The 24,883-nt window shown below is 43.8% G+C and overlaps 2 protein-coding genes across 4 annotated transcripts in view; one reads left to right on the forward strand and one right to left on the reverse strand.

The window, feature by feature from the left end:
* LOC140070420 (pancreatic secretory granule membrane major glycoprotein GP2-like) lies at window positions 1–5,741 on the reverse strand. The gene is made up of 9 exons (XM_072116923.1): window positions 5,602–5,741; window positions 4,925–5,003; window positions 4,641–4,838; window positions 4,360–4,556; window positions 3,935–4,110; window positions 3,503–3,745; window positions 2,618–2,774; window positions 2,249–2,363; window positions 1–483 (listed from the first exon to the last, which is right to left on the reverse strand). The coding sequence occupies exons 1-9, from the start codon at window positions 5,602–5,604 to the stop codon at window positions 338–340; spliced, it is 1,314 nt and encodes a 437-aa protein (XP_071973024.1). The 5' UTR covers window positions 5,605–5,741; the 3' UTR covers window positions 1–337.
* Window positions 5,703–24,883, forward strand: part of DRC7 (dynein regulatory complex subunit 7) — a 25,997-nt gene continuing 6,816 nt past the window's right edge. Inside the window, exons 1-13 of one of the 3 annotated variants that reach the window (XM_072116917.1) lie at window positions 5,703–5,841; window positions 6,951–7,083; window positions 13,598–13,769; window positions 13,851–13,976; window positions 14,853–15,047; window positions 15,233–15,391; window positions 15,558–15,776; window positions 16,229–16,354; window positions 16,843–16,900; window positions 21,919–22,047; window positions 22,124–22,252; window positions 22,327–22,553; window positions 24,158–24,373. In XM_072116917.1, coding sequence (XP_071973018.1) covers window positions 6,956–7,083; window positions 13,598–13,769; window positions 13,851–13,976; window positions 14,853–15,047; window positions 15,233–15,391; window positions 15,558–15,776; window positions 16,229–16,354; window positions 16,843–16,900; window positions 21,919–22,047; window positions 22,124–22,252; window positions 22,327–22,553; window positions 24,158–24,373 — 1,884 coding nt within the window. In that variant the 5' untranslated portion in view covers window positions 5,703–5,841; window positions 6,951–6,955. Of the gene's footprint in view, window positions 5,842–6,491; window positions 6,511–6,950; window positions 7,084–13,597; window positions 13,770–13,850; window positions 13,977–14,852; window positions 15,048–15,232; window positions 15,392–15,557; window positions 15,777–16,228; window positions 16,355–16,842; window positions 16,901–21,918; window positions 22,048–22,123; window positions 22,253–22,326; window positions 22,554–24,157; window positions 24,374–24,883 lie in introns of those variants that run through there. The other 2 variants (XM_072116916.1, XM_072116919.1) reach the window with 2 other exon arrangements.

Here is a 24,883-nt window from a genome sequence, read left to right on the forward strand (position 1 = left end):
TTCTGTATGTAGGATGGTGGCTGATCACAAGTTCAAGCAGCATTTTTACTTATTAAATTATTTTAATTCCATTCCTTTATAAAGAATGGCTGGACCATAATACCTCGTGCCCCCTCTTCATAACCTATGAAGATAATCTTAATTAAGTTTCTGTAACAAATAATTCCAGCATTACATGAGAATAAGAGAAGTGTTTCCTTAGTTACCACCGCTCCACAGCCCTATGACAATGATCCATTCCTTTCTAGTAACTGTGGCAACACAAAAGAAACTCAGAGCCGCAGTTGTTGGCCATTCAGAAAAGATGTAGACAGGACATGATAGGTTCAGATTTTATTCAGAGGAGTAGCTCAACATGAGCAGGATTAGCACGACTTCTCAAGGCAGTCATTTTCTTTAAAGCTTTAGCAAAGGCAACAGTACTGAGGATAAGGAGAACTATTCCTGCAGCAAAAGATCCTGCAAAGATGAGCGCCTCAAGTCCTGGAGAGGAGACAAGATTGGAGTTGAGACCAAGAACAAGGACATACAGAATATGTATAAATCACCACCATTCTGCCTGCTTGTGTTACATAAAGAACCACCATGAAAGCAGACAATGTAAGAACTCGCCAGTAAAGAGGGAGATTAAACATCTCTCTTGCTATAAGTGCTCTTGGTCCCATAGTGTAGGAGGTAGTAATAGTACCATGTGCAGCTATAGTTCTCTCATGTAATGGAAGAGGCTCAATCACAACAACATCTATATATCATAGCACAGGAACATAATTCTTCTTTGCAGCAAGCAGTCATTAGAAAAGCAGGGGCCGATCCTAGTAACACAAGCAGTCAGTTGGAAGGCCCATTTGTCTGAGAAGGCTCTACAAGAGTCACTTTATAGGCCGTTAGCTTTGACTTAAAGAAGAAAACTCCTAGGAGGGGTACAGTTTCTGTAAAGTGCATGAGAGTCTGCAGTGTAGAGACTGGCCAGACAAAGCTGGTTCAGGCTTCTGGCTCCATCTGTAGTGTGAAAGAGCTGATTGGAAAGGTGCAATTTATAAGTGACCGTTCCAATAGATAGGTCATTGATAAAGTCACCAATACGTTTCTACCAAAACAAAACATGTGATCAAGAACAAGCACCGCAAGTGTTCCAGTAGAAACATATCGGTGATCAGGCCAACCTCCCCATTCCACAGGCTTTGAAATGCAACGAGGGAGATGTATAAAAAATTTGGCCAGGGGCTGCGCGTCGGCGCATGCACGTATTCCGACGGCGGCTCCGGACTTCTGGCTCACGATGAATCGCACAAGTGCGTGTGATTCGACTTCCCGAGCTCCGATTCCCGTCCTTGGATGCAGGCATGATGACCGTGTCAATGCTCTAAAACGCGCACCCGCGATGAGCTGTTAACTCAGGTAACAGCAGCATCACTGGCCCAGGCGGGTCACATGATTAGATCATATTATGTATATATAAGTTGTTCCTACCACAGCACACCCACTGGTGGAAGAGACGGCGAAACGTACGTCGGGGTGGTCCATCTTCTCTCCTAAATTTTGTATGATGTTACGCCCGGGTGGGTAATTTGATTACATATATCTATATTTGTATACTTTGTGTCCATTTGAACATGTTTTAGGAGACGCATATGCACTTGTTTAGGACCACCACCACATTTCGTTGTGTTTTTGCAGACTTTTTATCATAGTTTTTAATGAAGTTTTCTTAATTGCTGTATTTGGTGTTAAAAATAAAAATTGATATTATATTTTGTGTCATAATTTATGATCTTTGACCTTTTGGTGACCTTTGTCCTATATTGGTAGTGCTATAAATAAAATTTGAGTGCTCTCCCTGTCAGACCATTCACCAATAACACGCAGATACAATTGTGTGCTGTTCTGCTTACAATATTTGTTCCTTTCCTTGCAGCAAGTGGTTTACCTTGAATTTAGAACTACATCCCTTCTGACCAAAGTCTAAGAAGGTGGAAAAGAATTTTTTTATTCTGGAGTTGAGTGCTATCAAATAGGTCAGAAAGAAGAAAAGGTGGTGGAAGGCCACAAAAATAGCAGTTAAGCCATAATAAATGTCCCTCAATGTGTATGCAGTCTAACTGCACAGTTTGTAACTAATTGACAAACTGTTTGCAGGGCAAAACTTATGTAGACAAGTGGCCAGGACCATATTCCTGACATAGAACAATCCACTATCTGGCTATGTCCACGTCTGAAAATAACCAACCACAATCAGAGAATCACATACCAGACTCTGGTTCCTCCATACTGGTCCTGACACTTCCTTCCAGCTTGACTGGGCCACAGGACACCACTTTTCTGTATGGGTCACTCAATTCTCTTTTCGTCCGTTCAAGCCTGGGCTTTAAAAGGAAAAGCACATTAAGATTAGCCATGGTGGTCAGACATGTAAAGTGGTTTTCCCCAATTTAGACATTTATAACTACAAAACATTCCATAAAAATCTTCGAGGTCAAATCCATATTCTGCTTATATAGCCTACAGGGTTGCAGATGGCATGTGAAGACTAATCTACAATACTATGGCAAGCATTCCTTCTGTCCTCAACAGTAAACTCATAACCATTAGACCAGTCTTCTGTGAGAAAAGTACCTACCTGCTGGTGGCACTGCGTGGCATTGTATTGGCAGAGCCAGATACGGCAATGCAGGTAAACTTCCTCATACTGGATGAAGTGAAACATCAAAAGGGAGAACCGACTTAAGGACCAGTTTCCAGAGTCGATTAGGTCTGTCGTAGAGTCATTAGCAATTCTATAGAAAGACAAGTCAGTCAGCAATGAACTTGCCATCTACTGCCAAACCAACCATACTTTAAAGGACACCTGTCATCAGGTCTCTGTCACCTTAACTGTTGGAGCAGCTCACAGCCTTTATCTAGTAAATTCATACAATAATCATAAAATCATATTTTCTTTATTATGTAAATGAGGCTGGTCACATGGTCAGAGGCAGTGATGTCACCCCCCCCCCCCCTCCCCCTGCTCAGGTCTGTGTGTATAGTAAAGCATTGCAAGTGTCAGTGCTTTATCTGCTGACATGCTCTCCCTCCTAATACACATGTGTGAGACACAGACATCAGCTACACAAGTACCTGACATGTTCCGCTATAATATGGCTGCCTGGAGCTGTTGTATCTCTCCTATACACACACAGGCTGCAGGGTCGTGGCCGCTAGCACCAGGAAGCACATGGAGCCACCATTACATCATTATACAGGCTGCAAGTCATGCACTGGGGGTGTGGCTGTGCCTCCCACTCATGAATAAGCTGGACAGCTTGAAAATGATAATGACTCATTGGACATCTCACAGGTCATTTGCATACAGCTTTAGGACCTCATTGCTTAAGTTTACAGGCATGTAGAGGGACAATGAAGGGATAGAGGCAATGCTTTCTAATGGCAGTTTATGAAAATATATTTAGTTTAGGGGGGTTATTTTGCCCGACAGGTTCTCTTTAAATCCAAAAATGACACTCACCCATCTCTAATAAGGAGATGTCGAACCATGCTGCCATGATCAGCCCAAGGGGTGGCCCAGCATTCTTCTAACTTTAGGGTAAAGTAGGTCTGAGGACTGTGACCATGGATCTGGAGCTGTACATACAAATGCTGATTCAGATGGATGACAGGAGGGCGATTGTATGGCTCTAGGTACTCTGCCGTGGGGTACAAAGCCATTGTGACATTAAACTCTCCTTCGTTTACCATGAATGTTGCCAGCCTGAATATATAAAATACAAAAAAAAAAAAAAAAAAGAAAAAAAAAGAGAAAGATGGAGGTCAGACAGACAGTAGCCATCTATGTGGCAAAAACAAGGATGCATAATAAGAACCCCAGATTATATTCAGGTCCTTTAAGTAAATGAGCTTGGGTGGGATCCCCGTAATGAATACAGATCAGTTTACTTACCCAGCACTAGTGAGCAGAGGGAATGGCAGAGACACAACCCGGTCATAGCGATATACACAGGAGAAGCCAATCCGGATGCTAGAAGTCCTTGATATGATGGAGCTGGGGACCTCTGCTCTCTGATTCACTGTATTTGTGCTCAGCTCATTGGTGTAGATAAGATGACTGCCATTCACCTGGGCCAGGAGACAGAATACTAAATTTTGACAACTATGAAGCAAGAGGTTCCATGTTCAGCTGGTTAACAGAAACTAGCAAAATAGAGGTGGGAAAAGATCAACTGCTGCAAAAGGTGCCCTTTACCAAAGATGGCTACATTTTTTTTACCATCAACCCCTCAATTAGAGGTACCAGCCTTATCACCACAGTTCATTTCACCAAGATTATTAATGCAAGACAACATTATGTGGTGAAGTAAAGTTTACCTGGATCTTGGTGCCACACAGAGTGTGGTTTTCATGGGTCAATGTGACCGAGGCATACAGCTCAGATGTCTCCTGTAGCTTACATGCTGGGTTGGACATGTGTAGAAGGGATATGCTCACATTCACCTCTTGCAAAGTGCTCTTCAGAACCTGGAAGGTCATGCGGTCAGAATCACAACTAAGCTGGAGCTGACGATCTGGAAAATAGGACACACCATAAGCCTTAAAACAGAACCTAGAACACACCCTCCACCATAACAGCATTTTTTCTGACTCTCTACCTTGGCACTGGTCACCTACAAAGCCTGGGTTGCACTGGCATTGAGGGTTACCATTGAGCATGAGACATGTTCCTCCATTCTGGCATAAATTATTGGGACATGTATCGCCCAGGAAGACCGCGGCTGCAGGTGCTGTGGTTTGCACAACAGGCCATGGGTCTTTATAGAAGACACGTACGTGGTCTTTAGAATTTTGAGCTGATAGGAGAAGAAAATGTCTAAATTAAGAAACAAAGAAATATCCAAGAAGCTACCAACAGTATATCTGCTCTCCCACAGCTTACCATCAATCTGCTCCAAATTGACCAAAGTCAGTAGCTCCAACACAGGAACAAACAAAAAACAAATACCCAGAGGTGTCATCTGCACAACAGAAAGCGGAAAATCAGTGGCTTATAGCTCACACACAATAGCAGGTAGACTGTCATGTACAAGTCACCAGGCAAGGAAACCTCCAGCCTAGAACACTAGCGGGTCAGCAGCAGCTTGGAATACGACTTGTAATGTAATATCCAATGTCACCTGCACATTATGAAGAGGAGGCCATATTTAGCACTTGTAGCTGTATACACATCTGATGGAGGGGTGTAGGGGGATATATAGATACAATGTATTGAAAGGCATGTAGCGATGGCAGGGGGGGGGGGGTGGAGGGTGTGTACAGGGTAATAAAAGTTGGTTGTGAGCAAATAGTTACATGTAGGTATGTATTTACCAGGGGGAGATGTAACATATAAAGAACATAGGGGGTACATATAGAAGGATGAGTATAGAGGTGGAGCTGAAGATGATGTATGGTCGCATATAGGTACTAAAGGAGGGGGCGTACATGCAAGGCTTATATAGAGGTAGAGTAATGTATGTCTGTATATACGAGCAGGGCTGCATAGAAGGTAAGAAAGGTGCAGGAGTCACACGCAGGAAGAGGTGACCTAGAGAACGTAGAACCAATACACTTCACCATGTGATCGTTGAACTCCGTCTCATCACCATCACCAGCACCAACCCCTCCCCTTATAACTAGCAGGTGTCAATCATCACACGTTAACTGTTTCAGCCTGCTTCTCCCAGCAGCCACCGCGCTCCAGCGTGGTAAAGCAGAGGATCGCTCGAGACTGGACGAACTACATCTCCCTGTAGCCTTTGCGTTTAGCTTCCGGTCGCGTTGCCCCGCAACCAAACGCGCAGAAGTTAACGACAGGTGAGAGTTTTATCATCTACTGATATTAATGTTAGACAACGCCACCCGTCCATTACACTCAAACCCATCATCACACCGTCCATTACACTCACACCCATCATCCTACCGTCCATTACACTCACACCCATCATCCTACCGTCCATTACACTCAAACCCATCATCACACCGTCCATTACACTCACACCCATCATCCTACCGTCCATTACACTCACACCCATCATCCTACCGTCCATTACACTCACACCCATCATCCTACCGTCCATTACACTCACACCCATCATCCTACCGTCCATTACACTCACACCCATCATCCTACCGTCCATTACATTCATAGCCACCATCCTACCGCCCATTACACTCACACCCATCATCCTACCGCCCATTACACTCACAACCATCATCCTACCGTCCATTACACTCACACCCATCATCTTACTGTCCAGCACCCTTCCACCCTGTCAGGGGCGTAACTACAGTGGTATCAGCCATAGAAGACGCTTTGGGGCCCACAGTGTCAGGGGGCCCTGTCATCCTACCTGACAGTGGAGGATGTGCACCATTATATACATTGTATATATACATATTGTTCAGCATAACATGTATATAACATATATGTGATGTATATATGCTCTGTATGTGTGTATAAATGTGTGATTGTAACTTGCATGTGTAAGTATACAAATATGTATATTTCTTTTGTGAGAAGGGGGCCCCATGCAGAAGCCTGCTATGGGGCCCTGATTCTCCTAGTTACGCCACTGCCTGTCATCTAACAATCATCTTAATGAACAGCTTAGACCCTAACTCCACATTGCTACCCCATCATGATTATTTCCAGCTTTACAGTACACTAACGCTCTTTCGCCATCAGTCAGGTTGTAGATTAATATTAGATTATTAGGGGTCCAACTACTGGGACCCCTACATGTCTCCCCATCCCATATATATATATATATATATATATATATATATACTGCTCCATTCATTTCTATGGGTTTGCCAGTGATTTCTTTGATGGCACCAGTATTTCCCCCATCACCATGGCAGCTCTGGCAGGTATATCCACTAAATATGCATTGTGTTAATGTCACATGTTTGTTTCTTATTAGGTGTCATGGAGGCACTTGAGGAGCTGGATGAGCAGGGGCAGCAGAAGGAGGAGGAGGAGGACATTCTGAGTGACAGTGAGCTGCACAATATTCAGGAGCACATAGCGCTTATTGAGGTGACGGATGTCTCCGGGTCAGTAGTATCCCAGGATAGTGGCAGTCAAGAGTCTGTGAACCCCTATTATGCATACTCTGAATCCCCACACTGAGAAGACTCATTGTGCTGAAAAACTCGGCTTATACACGAGTATATACGGTAGATGTGTTTGCTTTGTTTATTTTTTTTTATATCCGTAGTAGGTGCATACGTATTAGATGCTTTTGCATCCTACTCAAGATGTTGCATTACTGTCTGCAATACTTTGTATAACGAAGCTTAAAAATGCTTTACTACACGTCAGTGGTGTGAATACGGTGTTCTCATCGCCATACAGTGCTTGGGCAGTAACGCTAGTTTATGTCAGCTCCTTGCACATTGGTGCACTAGTTTGGAGAATATAAATGGTTTCTTTTTCTTACTGGCTAGCTGTGACTCTATATAACGCTGCTATCAGACTATTACAAGCTAATTGTGGTTATATAGGCTTCTGCCATAACCCTTTATGCTTGAGCAGCACCACTAGTCTCCTCTGCTATGAGCCTGGTATAACCATATCTTCACTTTCTCCTAGCTAGGCTAGCTGATTCTGAAGTTAGCAATCTAATCTAGCTAACTTTGTACCAGCTGACCAGTACACACCAGACCCTGCGACCCCACGTATTTAATTTCGCCAAAAATTCATCAGGGGTCTTTTAGAGGAAGGCAGATTTTTCTAAAGTGTATTATACATAGGTCTGTGCGGTGTGCACACCCGGCATAGTACTAGCCGTGGCACGCGCCGTGTCAGCCCTGCTTATATCCCAAATCAAGGGCTCGTCCCCGCCGACGAGCATCCTTCAGAAGCCAATCAGCAGGCAGTACGTAATTTGTGATGCACTGCTATGGAACAGGCCTACATGTCCAATCGTCGATGCGTTGGAGGGGCCAGCACTTGAACCGGCCCGCCTGTGATCTACGCTCGTTCTATACTGCAGGCAAGAATTCATATTCCAGGTACTGTATTTCCCGGCATAGTGTAAACCCTACAATACCCTTTCACCTGTTTATCTGCACAGTGACCTGGGTCACATACCGGCATAGTGGTAGCTGCTTGTTTTGCAGCGCCTGTGATTATCATCGCCATATCTCAAACTGTCAAACTGTACCAACTCGGTGTGGGTTAGGGTCGCTACATGCACGGATACCTCATTACCTGAAACACTTAATAAGGACACTGCTGTATCCAAGCTTATATCTGCCTCCTGATTGTCTCCTGGTTAGAGATATAACCTAGATCTGGGATGTATTTAGATTATCGTTAGGGACAGCACTGCTTCCAGTGCTTTTATTGCAGTGATCCCGGCAGTATTTTGATGAACTTTCACCATATCTATTACACGGTTTCTGGAGGTTTTGGAGGCTCATGTCGAATTACATACCTTTGCATGTGTGATACTGAGACATCTGCTATGACAACATGTACAGGACAGTGTCCAAAAAGGACTGTCGGGATTAAATAAGAAATTAATTCCTCAGGGGTATGTTATCGGTACTGGGGGGGGAGGTGTTCTCCTCAGTTAAAACTATCCCTACTATCATTCAATGAAGCTAGTGAAGGATATAAAGTCATTTATTCCATAAGGTTTTACAGAATTAATTGTGAAGGTCCTCCATTGGGCTTTTTTCCTGAGGATCATTCTGTCCTAGTCCCCTCCTCTTGCAGATGGTCTTACTACCTCAATGCCTAAACCATATTTCTCTCTGATTACACCGATGATGTAACCACATGTGTCTTGCTGTTGGAGTAAGGTGTTATGCATTTACATGCTGAACAGTGTCCACAGCGAAACATGCCCTTCGGTCTCCTCTCTTACCAAGTTCTTTCAGGTTTGGGTTGGGGTAGATAGCTGTGGAACAACAGGTCCACATCCAAACCAGCAAGTTAGTGGCTTGTGTCAACCTGTAGCCCATCCAATTTCTTAAGCACCTCCATGGTGTCCCTTACATACAGTATGATGGGAGAGACAGTACAAAGGGCCTCAGCAATTTATCAAGGTAGTAGCTGGCATTTTGTTTCAGATTGTTCATGCCCGACACAATCGGTTTCCCCTTGAGGGGTGGAGACCCCTTATGTACTTTTGGAATGAATCAGAAGACCGCAATTTGTGGGTGCTTTGGAAGCATGAACTTGTGTTCTGTCTTGAAAATGAGTTTTCGTGCCAGTGCTGAATCTAGGATAGTTTTCAGATCATCTTTGAATATCCTCGTTGAGTTTCTATTCACTTTTTGGTAGCTTTGGGCATCTTCGAGAATTGACATACACATATCTTCGTATGTTTCTCTGTCCATGTATACTATGTTCCCACCCTTGTCAGATGGTTTTATGACAAGGATGGGATCACTGCCAGAGAACTTAAGGCTTCCGTGTCTTCCTTGCTAAAATTTTTATGCTGATAATTTTTTGGATTGAGCTTCTTCAAGTTCTTTGTTACGAGGTCAACAAATAAGTCAATTTTTATAGTCTCCTATTGGAGGGGCTTTAGTACTCTTTAGCTTGAGTTCAGTAAATGGACCTTACCTTCCTCTCTGCTTGCCTCACAATCAGCAATTACAGATCACAAAAGCCCTTAGCATGTGTTTCTTCTAAACCGTGTTCAATGCAACTTTTTCTATTTTGAATTAGAAAAAGTTTCCGCCACTTGAAATTTCTTGCAAATAGATTTATGTCCTTTGTCCATTCAAAGATGTTGGTTTGGACATCTGGGGCAAAGGACAACCCTCTCATGAGGACATTCATCTCCCTCTCAGTTAGTTGATGGGATGATATATTTATTACTTAGAGGTCGTCTGTTCTTCCTGGCTCTGGGTTTGTCTGGGGTACGGTGGTCGACCTAGAGGTGGACCTAGAGGAAGATCTAAAAAATTCCCCTTTGGCCTCTACCTCTGTTTCAGGGCCGGCTCCAGGTTTTAGTGAGCCCCTGGGCGACAGAGCCTAAGTGGGCCCCTCCATGGGCCGCCCTCCAGTGGCCACACTGCCCCCCCCCCCGGACACAGTGACTACCCCCCTTCCACCTGCGGACACACTGACCACCCCCCCTCCCCTGCGGACACACTGACCACCACCAACCTCCCCCTGCAGACACACTGACTCCCTCCCCCTGCGGTCACACTGAACCCCCCCCCCCCCTGCTGACACAATGACACCCCTGCTGACACACTGACCCCCTCCCTCCTCCTGCAGACACACTGAACCCGCCCCCCCTTCCTCTGCTGACACAATGACACCCCTCCTCCTCTCCATGCGGACACACTGACCCCCTCCCTCCTCCCTCCCCCTGCGGACACACTGACCCCCTCCCTCCTCCTGCGGACACACTGAACCCTTCCCCCCTCTGCTGACACAATGACACCCCTGCTGACCCCCCCCTCCTCCTCCCCATGCGGCCACACTGACCCCCTCCCTCCTCCCTCCCCCTGCGGACACACTGCCCCCCACCCCCTCTGGGAAAGAAAAAAGAATTCACCTTTCCTGGTTCCCCCGGAGCAGCGCCTGCAGCTATCTTCTGTCTTCGGCCTGGGCCTCCCGTACGCGCCTTCTCTGAAGCCGGCACACGTGATCCGATGACGTCATCATGTGCACCGGCTTCAGAGCTGTCGCATACCCTGCGGAGCACCACATCGTGGCAACTGGGACAGGTGAGTTTTAGATTCTGCCTCTATGCTGCGCTCCCGACCAGCGCAGCATAGAGGCAGAAAAGTGATCGATCCGGATGGTGATCAATTGTGCCAGTGTCTTATAGCGACACTGGTACAATTGATCCGGGGGCCCGAGTGGGCCCCTCCAGTACCCCGGGGCCCCGGCACTTGCCCGGGTTGGCCGGGTTTTGGCGCCGGGCCTGCTCTGTTTTTTCCCCCTCTTTGTCTATTATGACCTCTTCCACTGAGTGTGGTACTGTTTTCGATGTCAGAAACTTCTGCCTCTGATGAGGTGATATCTGTATCCACTATTTTTGTGGGTCTCTTCTGTAGAACTTCATATACTTTTTTATCCCTGAAATCTTGTGTATCTCTTATATGCTGTGTATGTTTGCGTTCTTTTATGTGGGCAGTGTATTTAGTCAGAGTTGCTTCTAGAATTCTTTTTCCTTTTCTCAAAACTGTGATCTGATGCAAAGCTCAGTAGCGGTAGCGGTATGCAGTTGTACAAAAAGCCTATCCAGCAGAATTTTCTGCAAGAGGAGGGCACTGGGATAGAATGATCCTCAGGAAAGGGGCCCAATTTACAAATTATTCTGTAAAACCTTATGGAATAAATGACTTTATATCCTTCCGTAGCTTCAATGAATGATAGTGGGGATAGTTATAACTGCGGAGAACCCCCCAGTACCGATAACATACCCCTGAAGAATGAATTTCTTATTTAATCCCGACAGTCCTTTTTGGACACTGTCCTGTACATGTTGTCATAGCAGATGTCTCAGTATCACACATGCAAAGGTATGTAATTTGACATGAGCCCCTTTCACTACTCCATCTTGAACCTTCCCTTATAATTCTGAGCACCTCTGATACTACTCCAAAACCGTGCAATAGATATGGTGAAAGTTCATCAAAATACTGCCGGGATCACTGCAATAAAAGCACTGGAAGCAGTGCTGTCCCTAACGATAATCTAAATACATCCCAGATCTAGGTTATATCTCTAACCAGGAGACAATCAGGAGGCAGATATAAGCTTGGATACAGCAGTGTCCTTATTAAGTGTTTCAGGTAATGAGGTATCCGTGCATGTAGCGACCCTAACCCACACCGAGTTGGTACAGTTTGACAGTTTGAGATATGGCGATGATAATCACAGGCGCTGCAAAACAAGCAGCTACCACTATGCCGGTATGTGACCCAGGTCACTGTGCAGATAAACAGGTGAAAGGGTATTGTAGGGTTTACACTATGCCGGGAAATACAGTACCTGGAATATGAATTCTTGCCTGCAGTATAGAACGAGCGTAGATCACAGGCGGGCCGGTTCAAGTGCTGGCCCCTCCAACGCATCGACGATTGGACATGTAGGCCTGTTCCATAGCAGTGCATCACAAATTACGTACTGCCTGCTGATTGGCTTCTGAAGGATGCTCGTCGGCGGGGACGAGCCCTTGATTTGGGATATAAGCAGGGCTGACACGGCGCGTGCCACGGCTAGTACTATGCCGGGTGTGCACACCGCACAGACCTATGTATAATACACTTTAGAAAAATCTGCCTTCCTCTAAAAGACCCCTGATGAATTTTTGGCGAAATTAAATACGTGGGGTCGCAGGGTCTGGTGTGTACTGGTCAGCTGGTACAAAGTTAGCTAGATTAGATTGCTAACTTCAGAATCAGCTAGCCTAGCTAGGAGAAAGTGAAGATATGGTTATACCAGGCTCATAGCAGAGGAGACTAGTGGTGCTGCTCAAGCATAAAGGGTTATGGCAGAAGCCTATATAACCACAATTAGCTTGTATTAGTCTGATAGCAGCGTATACAGTCACAGCTAGCCAGTAAGAAAAAGAAACCATTTATATTCTCCAAACTAGTGCACCAATGTGCAAGGAGCTGACATAAACTAGCGTTACTGCCCAAGCACTGTATGGCGATGAGAACACCGTATTCACACCACTGACGTGTAGTAAAGCATTTTTAAGCTTCGTTATACAAAGTGTTGCAGACAGTAATGCAACATCTTGAGTGGGTTGCAAAAGCATCTAATACGTATGCACCTACTACGGATATAAAAAAATAAATAAATTAAGCAAACACATCTATGTTTTATGTCTGTAACTATAGTCTTGCCCACATGTATTGCATACAGAATCTGCTCCCATAAAAACTATCACTGGTGCTTGAAATAGAGGATATGTGTCTTTTTTTTTTAAAGAGGACCTGTCACCCCCGAAAAATACCCCTACCAAATTAGTTCCCCCTAATCCTGTCCCTAGCCCCTTTATATTTAATTAATTTTTATTGAAATGTGTGTGTGCATACTTAGTTTTAAACGATCCGAACTCTTACCAAATAAGAGGTCGGATTGTCGCACAGGTCCCCTAGCAGTCGGCCATATTCATGAGAGGGCCGTCCGACACACCCCCTTCATGCCCTGACACACCCCCTGACTGACAGGGACATGAGGGGGGGGGGGGGGGGTTGGACGCCCCTCTCATGAATATGACAGACTGCTAGGGGACCTGTACGACGGTCCAATCTCTTATTTGGTAAGAGGTCGGATCATTTAAAACTAAGTATGCACACACACATTTTAATAAAAATTCAATAAATATAAAGGGGCTGGGGACAGGATTAGGGGGAACTAATTTGGTGGGGGTATTTTTTGGGGGTGACAGGTCCTCTTTAAGCAAACAAAATTTCTTTCATATCTATTCTAAATTGTACCATTGTACTTGTGCCCAAAAATAAAAATGTTATTGGCAGCAATGTAAAAACTTCTTTATAAAGCATTTTTATGTGGGTCTCACATTGATACACATATGTTTTTATTACTCTGACTTTTAAGCTTTTTTTTGTTTCCCAGAGAAATAGATGAAGATGTGGACTTCACAGTATTCCCATCATCCTACACTGAGAATTCTCCTCAGGAAAAGACACTGCTGAACCTGGCGGACAACTTTTTCCGCCAGTACACGCACCTCTACCCCGACAGGAAGCCGCTGTTCATGTCCCCACTGAACGAGTGTGGTGTGGAGGTCAGTGGGATCTAGCATGACCATCCCCAGCATGTAAGATAGAGGATAGGATGTTACCGTTTTCATCTCTTTATCCCACAGAAGTTTGTGTGTTCTACGCTGCGCCCCACACTCCTACCGTACCCGGAGCTCTATCACTGGGATGAATGTGCACATTTTGTCTCAGAATTTTTAACAATGGAACCACTAAATACTCCAATTGAGCTGGTGAGAAGACTCTATTTTTCAAGACAACTGTAACCTCAGATCATTCATCTCCTCTACTCTTTTCATATACCTCCATTATTCATTCACCCTGACTTTATGCATCATATATCTTCACCATTCATGTATCTTCTTAATTCACTTCATAAGTCTCCACCGTGAATTTATCTTCTCCCTCCAAATCACATTTCTCCATGGTTCATTCATTTACGATTTTCATAAATCTTCACCAGTCATTTGTTGTTATAGAGTGAAACTTTCTTTGTGTGGATGCGATGATGTTATAGAGAAGTGATAGCAATATTAGAATAAGATGAAACGTTTATTAGGTGAAATTGTAGAATAGAAAGCAAGCTCTAGGACTGTGTTTCCAGGTGATAAGATATGGTTGGGCATGGAGACATACAGGGTCTCTATGGCATCCTGCTCCACAGATATTGCAACTGGTCATATAGATTTTGCACATTTGGAAGTTGCCAGAGCTGGCATGGTCCGATGCCAACAAATCAATCCATAACACTCCAGGTTTCTCAGTCAGGACACAAGTGCAAACAATGGTGACTGTCAGTCAATGGTAGGACACATTATTGGCTCCCAGATACCATATCTCTTTCTGCTACAAGCCTGGATATTATCTTGGCTAAGAATGTTATAATTTATATATTTGCCTTAGATAAACATATCTGCATGTCCAGTTTTTGCAACAATTCAATATTTCTCACTGGTTGGGCTATATTTTAGACTCTTCCTTTCTGCATTCCATCCTTTCTCCAGGCCTTCCCTTTCTCTTGCCTCCATATTTCTTCCTTGTTATTACTTGTCCTTGTTTAGTATATGTCTCCACTCATTTACCTCTCACTGGACCTTTCATATTTGCAGCCACGCCAGCTCTTCTCCTCATACTCCATTTTGCGGGTACAGAAGGGAAATTGCTTTGATTTTAGTGTCTTGCTTTGTTCCTTGCTGCTGGGCGCTGGATATGATGCCTACTGTGTCAGCGGGTATGCCTCTCGCGAAATGTGTCTTATGGATGAGACTCGCGAAGTTTGTCCTCTCCTAAAAACCACACTAGAGGTAAGTTTTCTGTATCTGTCTATTCTGTATGTTGTTAGTAGAACTTGTGCCCTACGTGTTCTCCTATATAGATCGTTATACCTTTATCCTCTCCTTCAGTAAGGTATCAACTGCATCTCTCACCTCTTCATTCACATTCACCCACGTCATACAAATATACACCCTATATTTTTTTTGTAATGCAGAGCCCTGCAGCATCACCGGAAAAGTCTCATAAGAAATACAGTGTGCGGCCTCCAAGACAATTGGTCAGTAAGTTTGAACTCGATCAACAAGCAAAAAGAGAGGCTAAGATGCAGGCCTCCCACCTCAAACAACTGGAAGAGGAGGAGCAGCGTCAGGTGGTAGGTTAACACCCACCATTGCTTATAGTACTAGCACATTGGTCTTTGTACATCTGGTGCATGATCCCTAACCAGTGTCACTTGTGCAGGATTGAAATCCAGGCAGATGGAAACTGGAGCAAAATGTTTTATCTTCCATAAGTAACAGCATGACATGTGTCCACAGAATTCTGAGAAGCCTGGTCCAGACCCCATGTATGGTCGCAGAATCCACTGCTGGGTGTTAGTTCTGGCTGGGAAGAGAGAAGTTCCAGACAGTTTCTTCATTGATGCATTGACAGGCAAAGCATATGAGACAAAAGACCAACACTTTTTGGGCATTGAGAGTCTTTGGAACCATGAAAACTACTGGGTGAACATGCAAGACTGTCGCAATGGCTGCAAGGTAACTGGACGGTATTATAGACGTGAAAGACATAGACCAGTGAATAGAGTGGAGGGGTGAAATAGGACAGTGCAATTTGTAGGCATAGAATGGGAAGTGATGTGGGGAAGCAGTGTGTAGTGTGCGTAGCCACTTTGTAGACAGTGGCATGTGAAAGTGGAGAGGGAAGTTTGTAAATTTTAACAAATAACAGGGGATATTGACAGAAGGGAGAGATATTTGCTAGTATAGTGGGTACAGTGACAAGGTACAGTCCAATGTGTACGGTGCAACAAGGATTATGGTGTGTAAAGTGTAGTGAGTAAATGAATGTGGTGGAAGGTGTTAAGTGCTTGGAACGACTTCATAAAATACAGACTACAATGCAGTTTTTTCATTTTTTTTGAGAGTGAGAAGGAAAAGCATTGGAATACCATTTATATGCTCTATGGTTGACTTATCTTTTTGCATAGGATCTGACTTTTGACCTGGGAGACCCTGTTTGTTGGGAGTTTATGCTATTAAGCACCATAAAACCTGTGCTGCTTATCCCAGAAATGAAGGAAGAAGAAGATGAGGAGGATGAGAATGGAGACCAAGTAAGTGTCCATGGGGCAATGGAGAATAAGGGGCTGTAGGGTATAATGAAACAAGGATGGAAGTATGGCCAAAGGGGAACCCAATCAAATTATGCTCTGTGGTGAATAAGCAAGTAGTTATTCCATAAATACTGAACCTTTTGTGTGAAGTGCTGTATGCTGTATGCCTGGTATAAGTGCTTATCTGTAGGGCATCCACATTACCTACATAGCACTTGCAGGGTCTTCGGTGTGGCTTCCTTTTGGGTTCTTACTGCCAGGACCTGCAAAGATGTAATCACACGTCCTGGATCGTTATTCAGTGTGATCGTAATTCAACAAAAACAAGACAAAACTTAAAGTGGCCTAATGCAGGAGGATCCACTTTAGGCTGCGGGCCTAGTAGCAGCTTTTATGGCTTCTATTGTGTATTTGAATAGAATTATGGATTGATATCCAAGGCCATGACACTTTTAATGACAGTTTACTTTTTTTGTTTTCTCTTCTAGGAACAGGCGATGCAGGTACCAGTAACCTGGGTGCTGCCCATTGTGGTGACCCCAAAAGGTTTGTACAAATAATGTGGCACTTGGTATGTGACTGAGCAGGATGATTTCTAAATGTTTATGTTAACAAAACATGCTTTGCATCAATGCCCATGGTGCTGTACATGGTTTATGTTAATTAACATGGTGTTTAATCTTGCACATGGTTTGTTGTGGAGCGCATGATGTATCATGGGGTACTTGGTGTGTGGTGAAGCACATAATGTTGGTGGTGCAGATGTTGTATGGTGGAGTACATGATGTATAGTTAATGCATATGGTCTGTTTTGGTGCACATGGTTAAGTACATGGTGTGTGGTGATGAACATGATGTTTGGTCACAGTGCCACAATGGCTGCAGTTATGACAGACCTCATAAGCCACTGTACAATACTATAGAGAAATATACAGCAATAAGGTTTACAGTATCCTCATTTACTCTATTCTTACTACTATCATAGAAGACAGCACTGAATATAACTGAAACATAGTTACTTGGCACGGTGCACCACTGGTATACATTCAGTATTTAGCTGCTTTCACACAGCCGTTGTGGGGACGTTTATCCGGAAGGATTAGGTTTTTGGGGGCGATGGGGAAAAATTATTTTGGGCACTGGTGGAACTACTTGGGTTAGTGCAGTGGGGGAGGGCCTCTCAGTGGCTGCCAACTCTATCTGTGTTCTCCGAAAGCAGATTTAGTCGACTACAATGCTGATGCAGGCAGAAAAGGGCAGCAGGGTTACAGAAAGAAGTGCATAAGTTGGGGCTACTGAAAAGGGGCATACGTTTAGGTCTACTGAAAGAGGAGCATTTTTGGTGGAGCTCCAACAGCGAAGGAACACTATGGGGCTCATTTACTAAGGGTCCGAATCGTACACTTTCGTCGGGTTTCCCGACAATTTCCACTTTGCGCCGAATTGCCCTGGGATTTTGCTGCATGCGATCGGATTTTGGCACATCAGCACCGGCTTTCATGCAACAAAAATCGGGGGGGGGCGTGGCTGTCGGACAACCTGATGTATTCGGAAAACCTGCAGATTTAAAAAGAAAATTTGTGTCGCAAGATCAGCACTTACATGCATCGGGAAGAAGCAGGTGAACTCCGGCGGCCCTCGGTGCAGCAGCGACACCTGGTGGATATCGGGCGGACGGACCTTAGTGAATCCCGGCAGACCCTAATCCTCGTCAGAGAAGGCGCCGCTGGATCGCAACTGAACCGGTTAAGTAAATGTGTCCCTATAAGTGAGACAGGCTCCTCAGGTACTAAAAGTGATGGGACAGAAATAATAAGTCAGGGGCTAAACGAAAGTGGATGCTATACTATCCGGGGCCAGTAGAGGAATATTATACTTTGTGGCCACACTAGGGGTGGGATTATAGCACTAAACTCATTTTAATGGAGAGGTAACGGTATATTTTCACACCGCAACATACAGTTGTAGAGGGGGGGGGGCGGTAGGCCTAGGGGCAAAAGTTTGCTATGGGGCCTATATAGTTACTTAGTTGCATAATTAGTATGGTTGAAAAAAAGACATACGTCCATTAATATCAATTGTGGAAGGAAAACGAAGGGATTTAATGAAACACATTTCTATATTATAATATAACTATTTGTTATTTTGATGTAAAAAGGCATCTAGACCCTTCTTAAAGATCTCTGTTGACCCTAATGTGACCAGTTCCATAGGCAGGCTATTCCAAAGATTCACAGTTTTTACAGTGTCTCCAGTGAAGATAAAGCCTTTTATCACCAAGGATGATCTTATATGTCCTCACAAGGTGGCACCTGTATGGTCTTGGATTCTAGGAGCCATTACGTTGTATCCCTGGCACCTAGAATTTCCCCTTTCATATGAAGTTAAGATTGTGTCTCTAGGTTCCAAGGATCCGGAAATCAGGGAACTTTCTAGGTTCCCCAGGGTTTATTAAAATATACACAATCCGCCTTGATATTTAGCATAAAAAGCAGCCAACAAAAATATTAGAGACGCATTTATTTATGGATTATAGTGTGTGTCGCACTATGCCACTAAGTTAGCTTAGACATTGCTCCTCCAAAATTAATTCTAACATATAAAGTGCCCCCTTTAATGAAAATGTACAGTGTTTTTCAAATTTATAATATTGTGCTGTCATTAATTATAATAGCAATTTACATATATACTTCACAAGAACAAAGCTTATTACATAAATACAGCACCAGTATGGAGTTCCTAATTACAGTACTAGAACCAAGCACACCGCAGTCTCCCCCCCCCCCCCCGACAGTATATACGTAGCCAACATACTGCAGCCACCTCCCCACAGTATATAGGTAGCCAGCACATTGCAACATTCCCCCCGTATATAGGGAGCCAGCACAATGCAGCCCCCCCTCTACCCCCCCCCCCCCGTATCTAAGTAGCCAGCACACTGCAAACTTCACAAAGTATATTGGTATCCAGCAGACTACACAACCCCTCCAGTATATAGGTAGCCAGCACACAGCTCCCTGCGGATCCCTGTCTCCCCTCTTCTTTAGCAGTAGTGCGACCCAACTCTGTTCGCTCTGCTGGCGCACACACTATAACATCATAGTAAGCGCACAAAGCCGGGTTGCACTGCTGTTGAAGATAGAATAGAGGAGCCGCGGGGAAGGTGAGTACTTACGGTAGTTTTTTTTTTTAGTGGGGGCTGCTGGAACCCCTGTTTCCTCCACCGGGTGTCGCCCGCCTGGTGGAAGAAACGGGCCTGTCAGAGAAATTTATCACAGTTTGCTGCTAAGTGGCATAAGGGTTGTTGTGTGTATTTAAAAGTTATTTTTGTACACTGTGTTTTGTGAAAAAACACATTTGTGGATTACAACCAAATATTGAATGATTTTAGTTTTAGCACTTTTGGAACGGTAAATTCTTTTCGATGTTGTGTATTCTGGTTAATCAAGACAAATGCAATTGTCAGGTTGTCTGCTTTCAAAAAATATATAGGTTTCAGGGGTGCCTTTACTTTTAAATCTGTGGGGAACATTTACTCAGAACAGTGTTCCATGTGCAGTTTCCCTGTGTATAGTGCAGAGTGCACCAGATTCATGATTTCTGGTGCATGTTCTGCATGAATCTGGCACCCTCTGCACCGCATTTTTTTGGTGCACCTTTAACACCGTCACACTTCTGTCGAACTTTGCATGTTAAATCTAGTGCACCGTACGACTGTGTACCAGAACGCCCCCCTTCAGTGCAGAAATTTGTGTCGCATGAAGGATAATGCTGCCACGACACAAATGTGGGGCAGGGACTTCTTAAATACCTCTGCAAGCAGTTTGCACCTAAAAGAACATGCAGTCCGACAGAAAACTCAACACTGTGCCCCTATATTTTGAAAGTTGTGATTTCTATCTTAATAGCTAATTTTTGGTTATTTCAGTTTTAGTAATTTTATGATGATTTGTTCATGTGAACATATGACTATGAGGTATCTACTGTATGTACTCATTACATGTTCATCTATTACATTTAGGAGATATAAAGCAAATTATTTACTGTAATAATTTTTTTCAATGAAATTAAATTTTTAGCCGTTTTTTAAATTTATTTTTTTTTATTAAAAATTGCATGAAGGTGCCAATGTCAATAAACTCCTTGATACAATTTTGGCAACGGTCTGCTTTTAGAAAACATATGGGTTGTTGGGGTTGAGTACAATTCTTTATGCTGTAATTTCAGTTTTATTTGTATATGTCAGAATAATTAAAACTGCTCTGAGACAAAACTTCCAAAAAGGCCTGTCAGGGAAATGGTTAAACCTTGCTTTCTCCAAACAGAGACTATGCCCCTTGTCTTTTGATTTGATTTAAAGGAAATCTACCATTTCATTATGAACCAAACATACCTTACTTATGGGCATGTTGAACAGCTGAATGGGGGCCCGTGAGTCTATAGTTGCTATCCTGGTGGTCCATATGTTGAAAAAAAGTAAAGCTACACTGTCATTGGTTGCCATGAGCACTAAATGTAGTTTTTTCTTCATTTAGGTTTCATAAATCTGCTGAATGCTATAAGATTAAGATGATGTGTGGTGACATGCACATATAGTAACCTATATAAATATTTAAAGTGGATTTCCCACAAAAGAAGATTCTTACATTTTAATCCCCTAGTGTTGTTAACACAATAAAGCCCATTTTAACCCCTTACTTTACAATTTTACTCTGTTTTATTGCTGTTTTAGCTCCTATCACTCCCTTGGCTGCTCAGTGCAAAATCCCAGGGTGTGGGTGGGGCCTCTCTAAGCAGACACATTATAATCCATCTAGTTCTGTGGGGTGACAATATGGTTAGATTATTAGGGTACAGGCGTATAAAAACTTTCATCTGGTTTCTGACATTGTACTAACTCACTGACGCATAGAAAGAGAGATGACACATTTTAGAGATCCATGAGATGCCTATTACACACACAGCACTGCTACATCTGTGTTCTCACAGACACGTGCATTCCTCCCCTTACCCCGAATCACTTATCTCCTTGTAGTTTGCAGAGTCTCTCTGATCACCATGTGCTGGCAGGATGTGATGAGTGAGTGTCTGTGAGCTCCGTGCTGGTGGGCGTAGCTAAAGGCTCAGAGCAGTAAGACACAGAAACTCAGCAAGATGGTGTCCGACCCTAAAGTCAGAAGTTACAGGGTTGTGTCTTTGAGAAACTGAAATTGTGTACAGCAGGACTGATATCTGTGAAATGCTGCATTTTTGTTAATAACAGTGAATTAGAGAATGCGTTATTATGTTGTCATAGATACATATAAGAAACTTGTCTTTGTGGGAAATGCTTTCTCATGATGTAAGAAGGAACAGCTCTATGTAAACCCCTCTCTGGTCATTTGGAACCCCGTTCAGGTTATGGTTATAGGCTATGCTAGCATTGTAGCCTTGGATGACTTGGTAGTCCTGTCCTCACATACAATGTTAGCATGAGAGTGAGTGACAATGATAGTAGACGCAGAAATCTCAATATACAATACCAAAAGGTCTCATTGTGCTCTATTTCTGCACTATTCCTACAGAATTTGAGACGCGATGTCCTCAGGGAAAGAAGCTTCTACAATACAGGAAGGCAAAACTGGAGAAGTGGGCCCCCTACCTCCAGGATAATGGGCAGGTGTCACGCCTTACCATTTACCAGGATATAGGATGTAAGTTCTAAAAAGTTACCATAATGGAGAGGGTTAAATATTCCAAGCTGACACCTGGTTCTGTTCTGTTTCTCAGGCTCCATAGTGCTAGAGGTTCAGGACTGCTTCCAGAATCGGAAGGACAAGTTGGACATGAGGCAACAGAAGAAACAGTCTGGAGTCACAACTGAATACTTCTCTCCAGGTCGTGTGGACGCTTTGAAGGGTAATATGCTGACCTTATGACAAGTGTTAGGTCTATGCACAGAGTCTACTTCTAATCCTCCAACTATGCTCTAGTTCACACCTTCCGCTCCCAAGTCCCGGAAACAGAGCGCACAATGCTGTTTTATAGTGGGGCTCGCCTGGATGGATTACAGAGACGGGAGGAGCAACCAAAGGAGATGGTCGAGATTTTCCAGGGTCGAGAGGACTTTCTTTGTTACAAGCACACACAATATGGAAAAAGGCCAAAGAAAGTGTCCATAGCTGGAGGACCTACAGAAGCCAACCCCAGACCTATCCTGGTATGGACTCTAATCCAGTACAGGCGATCCCCTACTTAAGAAGACCTGACTTACATACGACCCCTAGTTACAAATGGACCTCTGGATTTTGGTAATTTACTGTACTTTAGTCCTAGGCTACAATAAACAGCTATAACAGTTATCACAGGTGCCAGTAATTAAGATTTTTCTTATGACAATCCAACATTTTTAAAATCCAATTGTCACAGAGACCAAAAATTTTTTGACTGGGGTTACAATGATAAAATATACAGTTCCGACTTACATACAAACTCAACTTAAGAACAAACCTACAGAACCTATCTTGTACGTAACTCGAAGACCGCCTGTATATAAAAAAAAACCTTTTTAAAGAGAACCCATCATGCAAAATAACCCCCTAATCTAAATATATTTTCATAAACTGCCATTAGAAAGCATTGCCTCTATCCCTTCATTGTCCCTCTACATGCCTGTAAACTTAAGCAATGAGGTCCTGTATGCAAATGACCTGTGAAATGTCCAATGAGTCATTAGCATATCCAAGCTGCCCAGCTTATTCATGAGTGGGAGGTACAGCCACACCCCCAGTGCTTGACTGACAACCTGTGTAATGGCTCCTCCATGTGCTACCTGGTGCTGGTGCCTCCTGCAGCCTGTGTGTCTGTATACAGGAGAGATACAACAGCTCCAGGCAGCCATGTTATAGCAGAACATGTCAGGTACTTGTGTAGCAGATGTCTATGTCTCTGTGTATTAGGAGGATGCGGCATGTCAGCAGATAAAGCACACACACTAGCCATGCCTTACTATACATTACACACAGACATGAGCAGGAGGAGGAGAGGGGAGGGGGAACAGGGGTGACATCACTGCCTCTGACCATGTGACCAGCCTCATTTACATAATAAAGAATAGATGATTTTGCAATGATTAATGTATAAATTGACAAGATAAAGGCTGGGATGGGATCCTTGTGAGCTACTCCAATAGGTAGTGGTGACAGGACTAGTGACAGAGACCTCATGACAGGTGTCCTTTAAGACACTCAATCCCCTTTTACTATCAAATATATTATAATAAAGATACTCCCGCTAGGTAATGTAACAGACTTTACCTATGTTTTTTCACCTGAACATCAGTGGTTCCCGACTATATTTTAACCAAAAAATGCACACAAAAATTTCTTTCCAGGGCCTGGCGGGATGGGAAGTACCAAAAATTTGAATTTCACAAGACCATAATGCCCATCTTTCTGTAGCCCTCTGATGTATGCCCTCTATAACATCTCCTCTTTAATGCCTCCTTTTCTGGTACACCCTCATCCTCCCTGCTTTCTTTTTCCTTTTCTTTTCTTTGCCCTGCTTGTGCCATGATGACACCGCACACAGCCACAACAGAGAAGGGGAGAGAAATACTCCAGGGGAACGAGGAAAGGGGAAGAACTGAATGTCTGCAGTTGCACCTGGGATCAGCAATGTCACGGCCCAGTCTTGAGCCATGGGTTGGAGTCCTCTGCTCTATAGTGCTTTCACATATCACAGAGACTCACTTCATTGACTACTCTTTTGATAACACCAGTTATAAGTTACATTTATGACTATACAAATTGTATCCTTTGCCAGAAAATTACAGAACGTTTCCATAGAAACACAGACAAGTCAGCCAATGAGGATGTGGCCGAGCGAATCTTCCTGATCACTGAGGATCGCATCCATGTGCGCTGTCATCAGCAGGATGATCACATCACAACATCCACGTGGGAGTTCATGAAGCCAGCCAACCTTGGAGAGAAAGGGGCACAAGTGGTGCTAAACCCCGAGACTTGTATCTCCTACCAGGTGATGTGAACCTAACCCTTTACCAATCCTCACAGGAGGAGAGGCTGCTGGCTATATAAAAAGAAAAGTGGGGTTGGTTACTTACAAAATTGTCTCCAACTCTACCCATAGTTTCAGAAAAAGGTCTGTGCTTTTCCTGTGGTCTTCTGGTGCCAGTCCCATCTTGACCACCATCTCCCTTGTTCCACTACCTCTTCACATGATTGTCCCACAAGATATCAAAATTGGGTTTACTGTCTAATTTTACTGAGTTGTCCAGTACTTAAACTCAAGGAAATACAGTCACTAAACAAAGTCAACTACATCATGATAAAATCTGCATATAATCAAAACTATTAACGGTAACATAAATGTTACTTTTGGCTAATGGCTCCCAGCATTTCTGCTCCCAACAAGCTGTCTGCTAACCCTTGGCTTAAACATGACTGCTGAGGCCAGGAATGCCTAGACAGGACGAGCACAATAGATGCTCATCACCACCAGTCTTTTGGGAGCAGAAGCAACGGGTAG

This window comes from Engystomops pustulosus, chromosome 7 (genome assembly GCF_040894005.1).
Source record: "Engystomops pustulosus chromosome 7, aEngPut4.maternal, whole genome shotgun sequence".
Lineage (NCBI taxonomy): Eukaryota > Metazoa > Chordata > Amphibia > Anura > Leptodactylidae > Engystomops > Engystomops pustulosus.

Coding starts and splice junctions, on each gene's coding strand:
- LOC140070420 (XM_072116923.1), bottom strand. Junction 2,775..3,502: donor CATCTCCTTATTAGAGATGG/GTGAGTGTCATT, acceptor GTCTTTCTATAG/AATTGCTAATGACTCTACGA. Junction 484..2,248: donor TATGGAGGAACCAGAGTCTG/GTATGTGATTCT, acceptor TCTCCTCTCCAG/GACTTGAGGCGCTCATCTTT.